Below are 16831 nucleotides of genomic sequence, written 5' to 3' on the forward strand. Positions count from 1 at the left end.
CAGCCTGAAGAGAACTGGTTTGTGGTTTATTTGAGTTTTTTCCAAATCAAGGTTTCTCACCTTTTTTCCATTGCTGATCTGGCTGGAAACCTCATCTTCCTGATTAAGTAGGTTTTTTTTTTCTGAAAAGGAGTATAAATTTTATCTGATGCCACCAGGACACCTTGCAACCAAGAGTTTTATGGAACAGAGAAGGCATAATAAAGTTCCTTATCTTCCAGCTCAGTAAAGCAAAGCACAGAGGAATTCCCTAAGCAACTGAAGAATATCAGCATTATTATTATTATTATTATCATCCATAAAGAGTAGTGTTCATAACAAGTCAGTGATTTAAAGGTGTCAGAAAACAATGCCATCAATTTTTACTCAGTAAAACACTTTAATCTAAAAAACAAACAAGCAAACAAACTAAAAAACAGAAACAAAACAAAACATAACAGGTTTAAGTAGAGCACTACGGAAGCACTTACTCAAGCCACAGAAGTTGAATAAATGTAAAAAAGGGAAAATATTTGTGTACATACTAAGGTTCTTTGAATGAAACTAGAAGCATGGTTGGAGGAAATGGGAAATTTATATATATTTACATATATTGATATTCACCAGCAATACTCAAGACACTAAGACTACATCCATGCTAGAACATCGTAGCGTCAGAAACCCTGTTGAGTTGTTAGGCTGATCCCTGACTGCTTTTGATCCCATAAATGGTTCCCAAAACAACTCCTGGAATGAGTTTTGGAGGAGTCAGGAGAGCTGCTCTCAAAGGGCAGTTTGGAGGCACCCAGCCCATTTTGGAAGCCAAGAAAGGTCAGCATCAAAGAACCTCACAGTTGGCTGCAGTCTCATCTGCCCTCATGGCCACGTGGTCGCCCATCCCAATACCTTTGGGGTTTTCTCTGAGCACAGAGGCAAAAGGCTCATCCCCAAAGTGACCACAGTGGTTCACCCCCTCCCATCCCTGCCTCACCCCTCTGCTGCCACCATGGCCACACATTCTCTGACATCATTCTGGGTTTGGGGCATCCTGTTGGGCCTCTCTCCTTCCTGTCTGTACCCAGCTGAAGGTTGGGGCATTTCCTCCTGGCTGGAGCACCCTGGGACTGAAGCTGGCTGCTGAAGCTCCTCAGAGGCACCAGGAGCTCTTGCTCCACGGGGCTGTTGGTGACTGGCACTTTTCCTGGCTGAGGGCAAGGTGTGTCTGTCCCTTGTCTTGGGCTGGACAGTGCTTGGCTTTCTTGCTGACTTGGCTTCATAGGGATGCAGGTTCAGCTCCTCTGCATGTCCTGTGGCAGTTCCCACTGCTCCACTTCCTTCCATATCTACGAAAAAAGACTCGTTTGTTTCTCACAATGATTATGAGACCCCCACCTTCATGTATATTGTCCTTTTATGCCTTTATTGTGTGTTAAAGACATCAATAAATTTTATTTTTTTCCCTCCATTTTACATGGGCGGACAATGATAGGACAAGGGGGAAGAGTTTTAAATTGAACAGGAGAGATTCAGGTTAGACATTAGGAAAAAAGTCTTCCCTGTGGGGGTGGTAAGCCACTGACACAGGTTGCCCAGGGAAGCTGTGGCTGCCTCATCCCTGGAAATTTTGGATGGGGCTTGGAACAACCTGGCAGAGTGGAAGGTGTGCCTGCCCAGGGTGGGAGGAAGTAGGTGATAATTCAAGTCCCTTCCAACCCAAACCATTCCATGATTCTATGATTAATTAAAAAGCAGTTACTGTTACAGAAATAGTTTCAATGGCCATACATTTCAGTTTGACAGAAATAAACTGGCAAAGCCAAATAACCATTAATTATTTCCACCAATAAATAAAAAAAAATGAACCCTGCTGGTTTGTGCTTATTGATACACAAACAGCTGCTAGAGCATCTCCAACATTTAGAAAATTTTTAATAAATGTTTAATAATCAATTGTATAGAATACAAATTCTTAGTAAGCTATGTATTGCTAAGACTGATAATATTTTAGTACTACACATCCATAAAATGCATCATCCCTTTCTGAAATAGGCTGTAACTTAGAGTAGAACTTTGTATTTCTGACATTTGAGTCCTACTCAAGGCAGGGCCTGTAACCTGCAATGATGTTTTTTAAAAATGACATAGAAAAAATGAAGGAAAAGGTAAATATTCACTACACATTTTTCATGTGGAAACATTTACATCCTTATCTATCAAATGGTTGTCAATAACAGAGGCAGGGTCACTTTTAGTGACATAGCAGATAATTTCTGGGCTGCCAGAGTGTGCCATGATTGGCAGCCTAATTTGTAGCTTCATGTGGATGCTAAAAAAATTTATAATTTTCTTGCAATCCTCTCCTTTCCCCCATGAAAAAAAAAATGCCATCAGCCTACACCCAAACCCTTAATACCACTTCCAAATCCAGAACTAGTCCTGGTCAATGTGTCATGTGTGAGTGGACAAAATCAGATTTTTTAGTCCATTTATCAGCACACATTGTAGGTCCTTAGCACAAATTATGCCAGAAAATGTGTAATTACCACTTCTGATATTTTAGGTTTATTCTTTCAGTTTAACCCTTAACAGCCTGTGACATTCAGTCTCATTCAGGCTGAATGCTCTGACCTTTTCTCAGATTAATTTTCTTCTGCATTTCCTGTAATTCATTAATTGGAACTCTATTTGCTGAATCACAGAATATCTCAAATTGGAAGGGACCCATAAAGGGTCATTGAGTACCACCCCTGCTTCTCACAAAAACACCTAAAATTAAATTATATTTCAGAAAGGTTGTGCAGACACTCCCTGACCAACCTGAACTCTGACAGCCCTGGCAATAACTTCATGCTTGGGCTCTGTTAAAGGGTGTTGCTGTTTTTTTCAACTTGTACACTCATAAAGTTAAATTCCGGGGTTGTACCTCTTGGAAACCCACCAGAAAGTTGCTTCCAAAATTTCAGCAATCAGACATATTGTTATGTTTAGCACTTTTCCTTCTTAAGCTGGCTTTAACTTTAGGTAGTTGGCTGATTTAAGGTACAAATTACATACATCACCAGGTTCAATTTTCCTCTTTAGACACATAAACAAGATAATAAGGTCATGATCTCTTATACCAAAGCTTCATATTAGTTCTGGAGATTTATTGACTCTCTCATCTTCAAAGGTGCCATTATCAACAGTGGAAAAAACATTTTTCAAGCAAGTTTTAATCAGTGGAGGAGGCTACAAGTTTTCTGGATAGAAGCAGTTTCAAGGATGAAGTACTGCCTTGAGATTCCTGATTTTTAAACATTAAATACAAACTATTTAATATCATGAAAGCATATGATTAAATGGATTAAGTACCAGCTAACAGAGCTCAGGCAGAAATTATAAATGGGAAATAATTCTCAGGGATGTGTGGCAGTACCAGACTCTACCACTGAAATGGGAGATATTCAGTGTTTCCACTGGCGATTTGGAATTTAAACTGGAATTGATTCTGATTAAATTTTCTGAAACAAAGGGATAATGGCAAACTGGTAGAAAGGAAGGAGGAGGAGCTGATGTGAGAAAGTCAGGAGCCACAAGGGGAGACCCAATTTGCAGACTGGGATTACATTTTCAGGAACACACAGTGATTTCTAGCTGAAGACATCCAACGAGTTCAGAATAAGAATCAGTCAGGTACCATTCTGAAAAGGTTCAGAGGAATACAGAAGATTGAAGCTGGAAATGTAAGTTGTAGGAGGATACAAGCACTGTTGAACCACCAGAATAAATTGCAAAAAGCAAAAAGCAACAATATGTTCCTGCACCTCCGGGTGAGTTCTGTTAACAGTGCCTTAGTCCATCAAAAGTTCTTCAATTCAAGAGAGAGATAATTGCAAGAAGCTAAGGAGATTTTTCATGTTAGACCAAGGCTGGGCAAGGCAATATCTTGATTCATTCTCCCTGCTGTACTGCATAACTGTGAATATTGGTTTCTCCCTCATCTTCATCCTCAGCTGCTCCTTTTGGTACAACATCCAGGACCCTTGATCCATTGGACTTTGCACTCTAGAAGCACCCACCAAAGAGAAAATCTCTGTTTTGCAAGTCTTACTATGGTGATTAACAACTGAAGGCCTTGAACACTTAATTGTGTTAGAAAAGCAGCATTTCTTATGAGGGGAAGAGCTACAAAGCAGAAACTAAACAAAAAGAGTGCAGCTTTGATTTCTTCTCTCTCTCTCTCCAAAACCAACAGCTCTTTAAATAGGAGGGAATCAAACATTAGATGTTTCCAAGTCATATGTATTAAATTCACTTAAGATATTGTTATCCTTGTTTAGATTTGAACATATTGGGGAATCTTTTTTTGTCTTGCAACTATTCCTAAAAGACTCTAAGTGGCTGGATTGCCTTTTTCTGACAAAAAAAAATTCTTCCCATGAATTATTTACATGACGGCTCCAATCAATGCTGTACCTGTCAGCCTCCCCAGCCAAAATGAAAGTTCACTATGTAAAGGTGCCAAGGGAGAGTGGCAGCCTCCCACTGCGAGTTTATAGACAGAACTAAGTCAGCACGCATTATGTGTCAGAGCCAACATCAGACAGAATCAGATCCTTTGATCTCAGACCTCCACAGGAAGCTTAGATCTCAGACAAATTAGATAAAAAATGAATTTATAGCAGATATGTGTCCTAAGGCACACAGCTGAATGCTGTGTTTTGGAAGAGTATGGCAAATATCAAAACACATAAACTGCAGAATTTCCTCTCTCCTTCTCTCTCTCCCTCTGCTTTTGTGATAGACACTAATTAAAAGGAGATAAAACTCCAGCTCGCCTCTTCCTGCCTCTTATGTAATCCACAGGCTTTGGTAAGGAGGAGGAAAAGAAATTCCCAAAACAGAGCAAATGGGGGGTTCATCAGGGTTACCCGAATGCCCTTAGATCTGTGCTGTTGGCAGGTGAGATAAAAAAAAGCCCTCAACTACTGTAAGAACATTTCACACTTGCAGAAAGGGAAGCCGGTGCTTTGTGCTGCCAGCCACATGCCCCCGGGGCTGTCTGCTTTTCTGTGACCTCAGAAGGAGTCGGGTTTGATCAGAAGATGATGAAAGGACAAGACTCGAGGAGGTGTGCAGGGAAGGGTTGTTCGTGGCAGGACCCTGGGAAGTAAAGTGAAACACAGAGTGGGGTGGGTGGGAGTGGAACTGCTTTGGTTGGACTCACAGGATGGTGCAAATGAGCTCTGGGTGGGTTTCTTACCTCCAGTGTAACTCACAGTCCTTCACAGCCTGCAAACCTGCCCAGAGCTTTTGGTCCACCTGCAGCACCTGGAAAAGTGGGCAGGGAGGAGCCCAGCTCCTCCAGGCATGTGGGGACACCAGCATACCCTGCCCTCCTCCAAAAACACCTGGAGAAATCATGGGCTCATTGAATCATAGAATATCCTGGATTGTGGGGAAGGAACCCAAAAGGATCACTGAAATCCAGGCCTTGTCCCTGCACAGGACACCCCAAGGATCACAGCATGAGCATAAGGGGGATTATGCTGCTGCCTTCAGTGTAGCTAGGAATTCACTCCATCTGTATTAAAGGAGATGAAATGACAAACAGAAGAAAAATCAGGGAAGAAAAGGAGGAGGCAATAAGAGATAGACCTTTTGAGAATGTGCCATTGGTCCTATACAAACCTATAAAATCATAGAATCATTAAAAGTTGAAAAAAACCCTCTTAGATCATTGCATCCAACCACCAAGGCAGCACCACTGTATTAAACCTCTCCCCAGCTGCCACATCCCACACACTTTTTGAACACTTGCAGTGATGGTGACTCCATCACTTCCCAGGGAACATCTGAATATGTTAAGAGACATAAACTGACTCTTTTGGTGTCCAATCATTTATGAATTGCAGTCTCACCTCCTGCTACAGCCACTCCACTTTTATTGGGTCCTTGATTGAAGCAAGGCTTGGTGGGAGCTGCAGGAGGCTGTGCTTGTTCATTGGGTCTCTTGGTCCTGTCCCGTGGGAGATGAGGCCGTTCAGTCCTCGTTTCTGCAATGAAACACACAATCACATCACCCTCAGTGCATCTCTGCTCAGCAGAATTTATTAATTCAAGCAAAAATTGAACATATTGTCGAATATAAAGTAGAATATTGCTTGGATATATCTATATATCTATATCTATATATATCTATATCTATCTATATATATATAGATATATATATGGCACCAAATGCTGTGTCCACACACCTTTGAACACTTGCAGAGATGGTGACTCCACCACTGCCCTGGGCAGCCTGTTCCAGTGCTTAACAGTCCTTTTCAAGAAGAAACTTTTTGTAATATCTGCCTGGACTCAGACACCTTTTATAGGCATAAATCTGTATAACCTTGAACTACCACAGAATCATGAAATTTTCTGAATTGGAAGGGAACCACACTGATTATTGAAGCTCAAATCTTGTCTCTGCATACACTACAAACTATATCCTAATTACTGAACATCCCAGAGCTTTTTCTGAGTTCTATTGTCTGAAACCCATTGCGGCCACTCTGGGGATTTGTTAAATAAAATAAGGAGTCTGCAAGTATAAATTTTTGTGGATATTTCCAACTTACTGTGGCTTTTGCTCTTCCTGAACCAGCAGAATGAAAGGACAATGGTGAATGCAGATGCTGCTGAACCCAGTATGACAACGAGGATCATGCTGGCCCTGGCTCTCATGGGCACAGGGAAGGTGGCAAATGGCTGGGACAGCACAGTGAACTTCACCCCTGAGAATTTAAAGCAGTCAGTTTATTACAAAAGCAAGGACAGCAATTTCAATGCTAAAACACCACCCTATAGCTCCTTAACAGGGATGCCACTGGTAAAGATGCATCCAGGGACAAACCATAAATCCATCTATCCCCAGACAGATCCAACATTAATGGACAATAATTATTTATTGTACCGGGACAACCCAAACGTGTAACAATTTTTCTACAAGCTAAGTTTCAAGCTTTCAGTGCTTTCCGAAGCATAAACAGCTTCTTTGCATTCAACACTACTTAATATTTCTTCTATAAATTTGTCTAACTGACACAAACCTCACAAAATACATTCACAATGCATCTGCTTTTGAGGCCAGATGGATCAGGCCCCTACAGGAAACATGCACATTTTCTGCAACAGAAACTGGTTGTGATAAGACAGTTCTTAACACTGATTTTTTTTTTTTTTTTGTACAGGCTATACCTGAATCATATCAATAGAAGTTAGGGGGAACCCAGAAATATTCCCCAGCATGAAGGTTAAATCTACAATGCAGAAAACTCTCAGTGAATTTGTTAATTGTTAATATTTTATAATAAAATGTTAACTTGTTAATATTTTCCACCACATTGATAATCAGCATTATAAATAAGAAATGTCAGTGTCCCTGCTGTTACACAGTAAATATTTAGTCTCTTGAAAGACAGAAGCTCTGGGTAATGCTCTGCACCCAGAAATTCTAAAGTTTTCTCTATATGGCAGAATCAAGCCAGGCACTGCTCATAGTCTCTGTGTTCAAGAGTTCATTGGGTCTCAGATCTGAGTTGCAAGGACTGGAAGAGGATTAGTACTGCCCTTTTGAAATAGAGAGAGGTTTTGATTCCCTAAATTATTTCCAAAACAAGTTCTGAATGCAGATGTGCTGGGCAAGGACAGGAGTTTAGGAAAACTGGCCCTGGTACTCTCTGTAGACCACCTTGAAGGATGTGGATTAGCACATCAACTCATTATGTGTCTTGCTACCTGACTCATTATTGATCCTAACCCCACAATTCTAAACATTTTGATGGGTGGATATTTCTTTTATTTGAGTTCTGCTTTTAATAAAAATTTAAAAGCCTTTTTTCTTTTCATAAATTCATTTAAAAAAATCAGAAATGCTGTAAGATAGAGGCTGGGAGACCAGGGTAAGTAGCTGTAGGTACTTTTAGTAGAAACTAATTATATTTGTGTCAGTGTTGTCCACCTGAACAAAGCTGAGCTGCATCAGAGCAAGGGGAAGCATGTTCCAATTGGGAGAAATCTGCCTGCAGGTACAAACACATATGAACTTCAGCTGAGAGAAGAAATCTCTCAGGTATCAAGGACTCAACACAGACAGGTGTTTAAAGGTGTTTTGCACTACTCTAATAGTTTGTGAGTAGGATGCTGTTGGTTTAAATGGAAAGTGGATGTATCAAACCCATTGGGATCCATATCAGTGAAGGGAATATTACTGTAAAACAAGGAGCAGGATGATGCAGTGGGGCTATGAATAGTCTGCTCTCCCCAGGAGCTACCACTAAAACATTTGGGATTATTGCATTTGACATCAGCTGCACCTCCTGAGCTGTCTCCAAACAGTGAATTATGCCAGGCTAGGTGCACAGAGCAACTGGTTCATGAAGATGTAGCACAAACATCTACTATTTGATTGTTTAATTCCTTAAAGTGAACCTCTTCAGTAAGAATCTGGAAGTGTAAAAACCTTTTTGCTGTCTCCAGCATGGCTCCCAATTACAAGGAGAAAAAGGGATTGTGCCTTTGGTGTGCACAAAATTGCAATGCACATTAAAAGTGTGGAATAATCTGATTTACACAGGTGATACCTGCACAGGTGCATCAGCTGCCTGTACACATTGTACCTCTAAACATCCTCCATGGGGAGGAATGGCTTTAAGATGAAAGAGGGCAATTTAAATTAGATATTAAGCACAGTCACAGGTTGCTCAGTGAAGCTGTGGCTGCCCCATCCCTGGAAGTGTTGAAGGTCAGCCTGGATGGAGCTCTGAGCATCCTGGTCTATGGAAAATTGTCCCTTCCCAACACAGGGGAATTGAAATTCGATGATCTTGAAGATCCCTTCCAATCCAAACCATTCTGTGATTCTTTAATTTAACCTTAGCAACCCTCTGACTGGCTAAATATTTCAGAGAAGGGATCTCTGTTTGACCTTTGTTCAGAAAAAAGATTTTGGGATTTCCCCGGAACAGGTTTCTAAACACATTTCATTAAGCTGTGCTTCCAGCCTAAAGATTCAGATCTTGTGAGGTGCTGACTTTCATCTGCGCTCACTGATTAGAAGGTAGTGGGAGCTGCATGTGTTTAGCAGCTCAAAATACACAAAAATCCTCCCCTTGGAAGGCCCACTTCAAGTGTTCCATTCACCCCAATTCTCCCTTTGCCAAGCCATGGGAAGCACTGGATTTGGATGAGCCACTTGTGGCACCCTCAATATTTGCAAACTTCTATTTTTTTTTCCATCGGATTTTTTCATTACCCACTTCCACCTGGACACTTCACCAGTCAGATGTACTTGTTCCCTCTGTTTTTTTTCTGGATGAGGCAAGACATGAGAGATAGATAGATAGATAGATAGATAGATAGATAGATAGATAGATAGACAGATAATATATCTATATCTTCTACAATGGTTTTTATCTGGAGAGATATCCATGCATATATATCTATATATAAAGAGAGATGGATGGATGGATGGATGGATGGATGGATGGATGGATGGATGGATGGATGCAATACCATAATAGAGACTTTACACATGGTCTTACAACATTTATATCTTAATATGTCCTTGGACTGCATGCCAGACCTGTTCCTGTTTCTCCATATTCTTGCCTCAGCAGTCATCCTGAGACAAGAAACCAGCACTTTGACCCCTCTATACCTTCAGAAACAGATTTAGAGATCATTTCAGGCCCCCAAACAGTTGCAGAGGTGCTTCTCTTGTGCAGACATCTCGAGGATTTTCCAAGGCAGACTTCACAGGGTGCCTTGTCTCCAGTGTCCCCCTCAGCTGGCATTTCCAAGAAGGCATAAGCACACCTGCCTCCTCTTTACTGAGATGCTCAGGGGCCTCTGAAGGTGCAAACATCATCTCCACAAGCTCTCAGGAGAGCCCTGGCAGAGCCCAGTCCTGGAGTCATGCTCTGAATGTGCACAACCACCTATAAAGATGACCAGGTGCAAGCAGACAGGAAAAGGCACTATGAAAATAGCCAGGAGCACAGATGGAAAATTTCTGAATATAAACAGAGAAAAAAAGAGGGAATGAGAGGTAGCAATTTACAGGAAAAAGTTTGCTCAGGCAACTTAACTGATTTTAAGTTTCTGATTTCTTAGGATACATGCAAAGGAATCCAGGGAGAAAGAGGCACCTTTTTCTGACAATGCTTCTCTGTACTTGTTCATTAGATTTGGGAGATCTTGCATGAATAGCAGAGGAATCACCCAGCTCTCCTGCTGCCTGGGGAATGCCAAATTGGATGTGGAACAGAACTCGGGCTATTTAGAGGTTTGGCATAGCTCCACCCATTCAAACAAAGTTTAACTCCTTTCTTTAATAAATTCAGGCCACCTGTAGGGCTTTGATTTTACCAAATCAAAGAATACACAGAATACAGGGTTTACCTGGAGGTGATGTGACTGTGAACACAAGTCTCCAGTTTGTTCCTGAGCTGGAGACAGCCAGATTGGAAAAGGTTGCACATCCCTCTATGACCTGCACTTGGGTGAGCCCTGGAGAGTCAGAAAAAATCATATTGCAATTAACAGCAACCAGGTAAGTGCCACTTAAGGAACTCAGGGAGTCCTCATGACTTTAAGAGACTTCAGAAAGCCTACATTCATTATCCATCCTAATCATAAACATTGTGTCTAACTCCAGAAAATTTCAAGCAGAGATGCTCAGAAAACAAATTTCAGAGGGATTGGAGGGCCTCAGCTTCTAAATGTTTATTCTTTGAGCTCATTGTGAAATGGCATTTTCTGTGTGTTCTGGGGGTGTAATGTGAATGCAGCAGTTAAAGGGATCAAACAAAGGTAACAGGAGTTATAGAGATGCACCAGGAAGTTCCAAATGTCCATTTTTAAATTTAATTAATATCTTGTGTGACTAAGTACTTCACCGAAGTTAGGAGAGTGATAATGAGAGTGTCCCAAGGGGATGGTCTCAAGGAGTCAAACCCTGCAACTAAGGAACAAGCTGAATCTTCAATTCTTTTCTGACTTGTTTCACCTTATCTTTTGGACATATTCCCTCCTGTCCAATTGTTAAATCTCTTGGAATTTTTCTCCAGCTCTGTCAGATGCTTTGAAAGGTATTTGGTCACGGAAAATGTCTGTGGTGACTGCCCTGAGACAGTACAGGAGACACTGCCAGCTGGAAATCTGGCAGGAAAAACTCGATGAGGAGCATTAAAATGAAACCCAGAAAACAGAATTTCTCCATGACATTACCTCTTGTTGTTATCTATCAGGGAATCCATTCTTACTCAACATTTGCCCTTGCCATGATTGTTATTTCTGTAGGCTCTTTTAAAAAGTTATAATTTACTTTGCAACTGGATCCCCATTTTATTGTGTGTATCTTTGAGCACCAGCCAAGGCCTGGCCTTTGAGTGATGCTGGCCAGGTCTGGTCTGCATTCAGACTCTTGGGGTGAAAGGGGTGAAATCCTAAAGGCTGACAAATTTCCAAATGTTGGTTCAGGTGGGGGTGAGATGCCAGAACTTCCTCAGGATGCTGGACTGGCTCCAGTGATCACAAACACAGACTTTTGCCTGCTGAAAGACAACATGTCATAGCTATTTGCTTTATGAAGCAGGTGGCTTGGCATTTTATTGCAGTCAAGCAGCACTGGTGAAGGTACATAAATCTGAATGTGGGCAGGACATTTCTACTCTGCCATTCTCATGTTCAGGATACTGGACAATGTGGTGAATTAGCAAATGATGAACTATGGCCAGAAATTGCCCAAGACAAGGTCTTAGGCAAAATCATGACACCTATTAATTATTTAGCATCATAAATGATAAAGTTTCTCCTCTCTATGACTCTGGTACAATTTAATTTATTAATATCCTAGTTAGTTTTGACTACATGTATGGGATTTTTTTTCTTTTTCTGTACAATATCTAGCACACCAAACCACCAATTTCATTACAAGTCTCCAGGTTCATCTGTGACAGATAAATAATCAGTGATTTATACTGTGAATAGATTTGATGGAGGTGTGAGAATGTAGATTTCTTTTATTGCTCCAGCCTAATCCTGGTGCATCCATCTACCACTCATATGATCTTCCTTATGACAGTGTCTGCATAGTCTACCAAGATTTTCTTGGCTCTCATACTTACAGTAATGCAGATTTTAACAGAGGGCCTTGTCCAAATACTTTATAATTGCCATTTCCAGTGTGTGAAGAAGCCTGGAGTACTGTACTGTACTTCTCAACAGAGACTAGCTCAGCTCTCAGGCACATATGCTTCAAAGCTCAGAATACAACAGATATATATGGGAGTCTTCCCAAAGATCTCTCAGGCAAGCTGGTATTTAACGTAGAAGCACAGCTAATTTGGAGCTAAACTGCCTTCCACGAGGCACTTTGGCTGCTGTCAGATGCAGCAGCCTCAGTGTGCTAGACGGGACCCATTTCCATTAACTGCTGCTTTCATGTGCTTCAAAAGACGAGTGCAATAAGGATGTTTGTCAAAGGGAAAACTGCAGCAAACTATTACATGCAGAACATCTGTACTGTGCTGCTCTTCCTTTGCTGCAGTTTATTGACTATTAATTTGATGCATGTATCTTTTAGAGAATGTGAAGTGTCTTTCCCTTCAGTGACTTTCTTTCTCTTTTTCTCTTTTTTCTCTTTTTCTTTTTCTTTCTTTCTTTCTTTCTTTCTTCCTTTCTTTCTTTCTTTCTTTCTTTCTTTCTTTCTTTCTTTCTTTCTTTCTTTCTTTCTTTCTTTCTTTCTTTCTTTTTCTTTCTTTCTTTCTTTCTTTCTTTCTTTCTTTCTTTCTTCCTTTCTTTCTTCCTTCCTTCCTTCCTTCCGCCACTTCCGCCACTTCCGCCACTTCCTTCCGCCACTTCCGCCACTTCCGCCACTTCCGCCACTTCCTTCCTTCCTTCCTTCCTTCCTTCCTTCCTTCCTTCCTTCCTTCCTTCCTTCCTTCCTTCCTTCTTTCCTTCCTTGTTTCCTTGTTCCTCGGGTACTGTTTCCTCTCAGTGTCAGTCAGTACCCAATCCAATAATCTGTGGCTAATCTAAACCTAAGGAATTTAGGATCATGCCCTGAAAAGGCATGAAAAGCAGTAGGAAACACCAAAGGATTTTTCTAACCTGTAATCCTGGAACGATCTTGTGATAGGAAGAATTTCTAATTAACTGGACTGAAAGGGTGAGAAGCTGTGATATACAGCATAAATGCTACTTATCTTGTCTAAATGTGAACTTTTCAACTCAAAAATAACACACAAATGGCTTTACTGTGAACAAAATACTTTCTCTGCAATAGGGAACCTAACTTTTCATTGTGTGTGCTTCTTGCTTATATTTAACTATTTTAGAAATTAAACTAATCAGTCTATAATCATTATAATTTCCAAGTTCTAATTTAGCAGCATATGACCATCCACAGGAGGTGTTTGGTTCAGCACTCGACTTCAACAAGGTTCTATGTCTAAGCATATTCACACAACCTTGAGGGAAATCCTCATAGGTTTAGAGTTTTTCACAAGTTTTCATGAGTCTTCCATGAGTTCATGTGTTTTGATAAATGAGGAACAGAAGGGAAACATTTAGATCCCCCATGAAAAAAACAAAGAAACAAACCAAAAACATTTTCACATTATAATATGTTAATTATAATCTACAGGCATTTGTTTCTGCCTGTACTTGGCCAGATTCTTTGCTGGGGTAAAAAGGTTGTCATGGACCCTAAAGAAATTACCCCAGTTAATGTAAATTGAAAATCAGGTGTTAGGATTTCTAATTCCTCATTCTTTCCATTTTTGACCCCAGATACATCTATGGTTATGCTTCCTTTAAGCTACCAGAGCACAAAAATACTTTTAAAAAAGTAAAAGATTTTTTTTCTCCTGTAGCATATGACTGGGCAGTTCACCAAACTCCTACTGCAACCTTCTATTTTCAGCCCAAAGACTGGTTTTCAACTGCAGTATTTCTTAGGGAGAACTCCTAAAATTATCACCAGCATTTTGCATAGCTGCTTTGCCATAACCCTTGCCACAGGAAAACACATCCAAACCTTTCAGCACAGCCTCAGAGGAGTCCTTGAGATGAGCTGATACAACCCAGGGTTCTGCAGGAGGCCCCAGTTTGTCAATTCTTTCACCCTGGGAGGAAGAGCAGAAGAGAAGAATTAAGATCTTGTCTCCTCAGCAAGGCCAAAGAAAGTTTTGATGGTTTTAACAACTGTAGTATTTATATATATATATATGTGTGTATATATATATATATATATATATATATATGTGTGTATATATATATATATATATATATATATATGTGTATATATATATATATATATATATATATATATGCCCCCTGTCTGAGGGCAGTTTGCATTTATGTGTCACCTGTTACAAATGTCACAAAGGTCACCATAACTTTTCAAGGTGAGGCCACATCACAGAAGGGGTCAGGTTGGAAGGGACCACAGTGGCTCATCTGGTCCAACCTCCCTGCTCCAGCAGGGCCATCCCGGACCATAGGGAACAGGATTGTGTCCAGACATTTCTGGAATATCCCCAGACGGGGAGACTCCACAGACTCTCTGGTCTCTGTTCAGGGCTCAAGCACTGCACAGGAAAGAAGTTCTGCATTGTGTCCAGGTGGAACTTGCTGGGGATCAGTCCCTGCCCATTCCTCTGGTGCCTTTGCTGGAGCAGAACCTGCTCCACGCCAAATATCTCAAATTTCAAAATAGTACTGAATTAAATAGAGTCTCCATCCACAGGGAGGCAAATTCTACCTTTCTGTCCAGGAAAATGATTTTTGGCTGTACAGGAAGCTGCTTCTCAATTTCTCCATCGGAAGGCTGCACCTGAACAGAGATGCTGTAGGGTCTCCTGTATAAGCATGTTTCTGAATGTTGTCTGCTTCCATTTCTTTCATATAAAAAGGGATGGGAAAGAAAAAAAAAAAGAAAAGGAAAATCAGAAATAAAGTTCTCCTGTTTTCTATCTATTTTATGCTTGCCTACTATGATATTTACCATATCATAACCCTTTGATTCCTTGGGTGAGAGCAGCATGCATGGAAACAGGAAAGAGTTCTGACTTCCAAGCAGAAATCAGCACCAAAGTATGAAAAAATCCTTTTGTTTCAATCGCCAGTTTACAGATGGAAAAGTGAGAAATTAACAAAGTCATTTATGTCCCTGCTGTCATGTTGGAAGTATGTGGCAGAGACAGGGATTTTATGGATTCATGAACCCAATGCCTTAGCCCCAAAGTCATCATTGAAGTGCACTGAGAGCAGTGGAGCCTGCAAATGCTCCCTGTCCTGCAGAAAGATTTTCACTGACAACCTTTGAGCTCCTCTAAGAACAAAGTCTTGGTTCCTCTACACAAACACACCAATTACAGGGCTTTGCTGCATTTCCTTTTCCTGCCATCACCTTCCCAATCTGCAAAGTCTGCAGACTGAAAGAAAGCAGTTACAGACACCCCCTTGAAAGACTTTGGTTTTTCCAAGCCTGAAATTTAAATTAGAACATCCCAGGAGAGTGCTTTTGCATTTGAATAAAGAATCAACACTTCATTCTGAGCCTGGATCATTTCATTCCCTCTCCCAGTGCTTTGTGCCATTTAGTATCTTATATATATATATATAATTTATATATTTATAAAAAGCTCTAATCTGCAATTGCAACAAAGTGGCTGGGGGTTTGGTATTGTCTTGAAATGAAAGAAGAAAAGCTATTCATTGATCTCTAGTGTTTGCTTAAAGGTGTTTACAAACACAAGATATATGGAGCTTAAGTTTCCTTTGCTTTTAATTCTTTTTTTCTAGTTTTGATGGTTGTGGATGTTTCTTCAGAGTATTACTCTGTATTACAAATGAGAAACTGTTCCTACTGAGCTGATGGAAAATACTGGTCTGAACTACAGCTGCTGGAAAGATCAACTAAGGTTTTAAGGATATATGCATACTTGAAAGGTAGCTCAAGGATTGAAATTTTAGTTCTTATCTTGGTTCTTTATCTTGTATTTTTGTCGGTGGGAAAGTCTCAAAGGCGATGTTAGGTTTGAAATTTATGTCAGGGGCATCAATAAGGGGCTGTTATCCACCTTCTTCCAAAAATGTGCATTCAACTGTGTGACCAAACACCAAGTCACACACAGCACACCAAGTCATTCCTGTTTTCAAGCTAAAGAGCTGCAGTTTTCTGTGAGCTCCCTGGCTCCAGTTGAGCACAGAGAGGTTTAGGTCAGTCTTGGCATTGTTTCTGTAAGGCCCATTTTTTTTTCTCTCCTTAGCTTCTTTAACAAATAAGAAAAATGCCCTGAATTCACACCCCAGTCTCTACATTCTAAAACTGTGTGTAGAGGAAGGCTGCTGCAAAATTTGGATCTAGGAAGTAGTTCTCACTCCCTAGGGTGAATAGAGTCATAAAATCATAAAATCATGGAGTCATAGAGTCATAGAATCACAGAAAATTTGGATTAGAAGGGACCTTAAAGATTATCCAGTTCCACCCCCTGCCATGGGCAGGGACACCTTCCACTACTGGAGGTTCCAACCCCATCCAGCCTGACCTGGGACACTTCCAGGGATGGGGCAGCCACAGCTTCTCTGGGCAACCTGTACAACCCTCACAGTAAAAAATTTCTTCTTAACAACTCATCAAATCTCTCCTCTTTTAATTTAGAACCATTCCTCCTTGTTCTTTCACTCTCTGGTAAAGTAACAGTGAAGAAAACAGAACGAAGCAAAACTAGACATGGATACTTAAAATGGAAGTGTAAAAATGAATGTCTGTGGGTAATTTGAACTTGGTTAGCACAGCATGGAATGTGGTGTTTAT

The 16831-nt window shown here is 40.7% G+C and overlaps 1 protein-coding gene across 1 annotated transcript in view; it reads right to left on the reverse strand.

Annotated features, from left to right (window-relative positions):
* Nucleotides 1-213: 213 nt before the first annotated feature.
* PKHD1 (PKHD1 ciliary IPT domain containing fibrocystin/polyductin) overlaps nt 214-16831 on the reverse strand; it is a 238727-nt gene continuing 222109 nt past the window's right edge. The window contains exons 60-65 of the mRNA XM_071447449.1: nt 14774-14909; nt 14048-14135; nt 10408-10515; nt 6585-6740; nt 5880-6014; nt 214-1322 (exon numbers count right to left, since the gene is read on the reverse strand). Of these exons, the coding sequence (XP_071303550.1) occupies nt 967-1322; nt 5880-6014; nt 6585-6740; nt 10408-10515; nt 14048-14135; nt 14774-14909 (979 nt within the window). The 3' untranslated portion in view covers nt 214-966. The remainder of the gene's footprint in view (nt 1323-5879; nt 6015-6584; nt 6741-10407; nt 10516-14047; nt 14136-14773; nt 14910-16831) is intronic.

Source organism: Agelaius tricolor, unplaced genomic scaffold (genome assembly GCF_023055355.1).
Source record: "Agelaius tricolor isolate 1412-34295 unplaced genomic scaffold, bAgeTri1.0.p SCAF_1, whole genome shotgun sequence".
Classification (NCBI taxonomy): Eukaryota; Metazoa; Chordata; class Aves; order Passeriformes; family Icteridae; genus Agelaius; species Agelaius tricolor.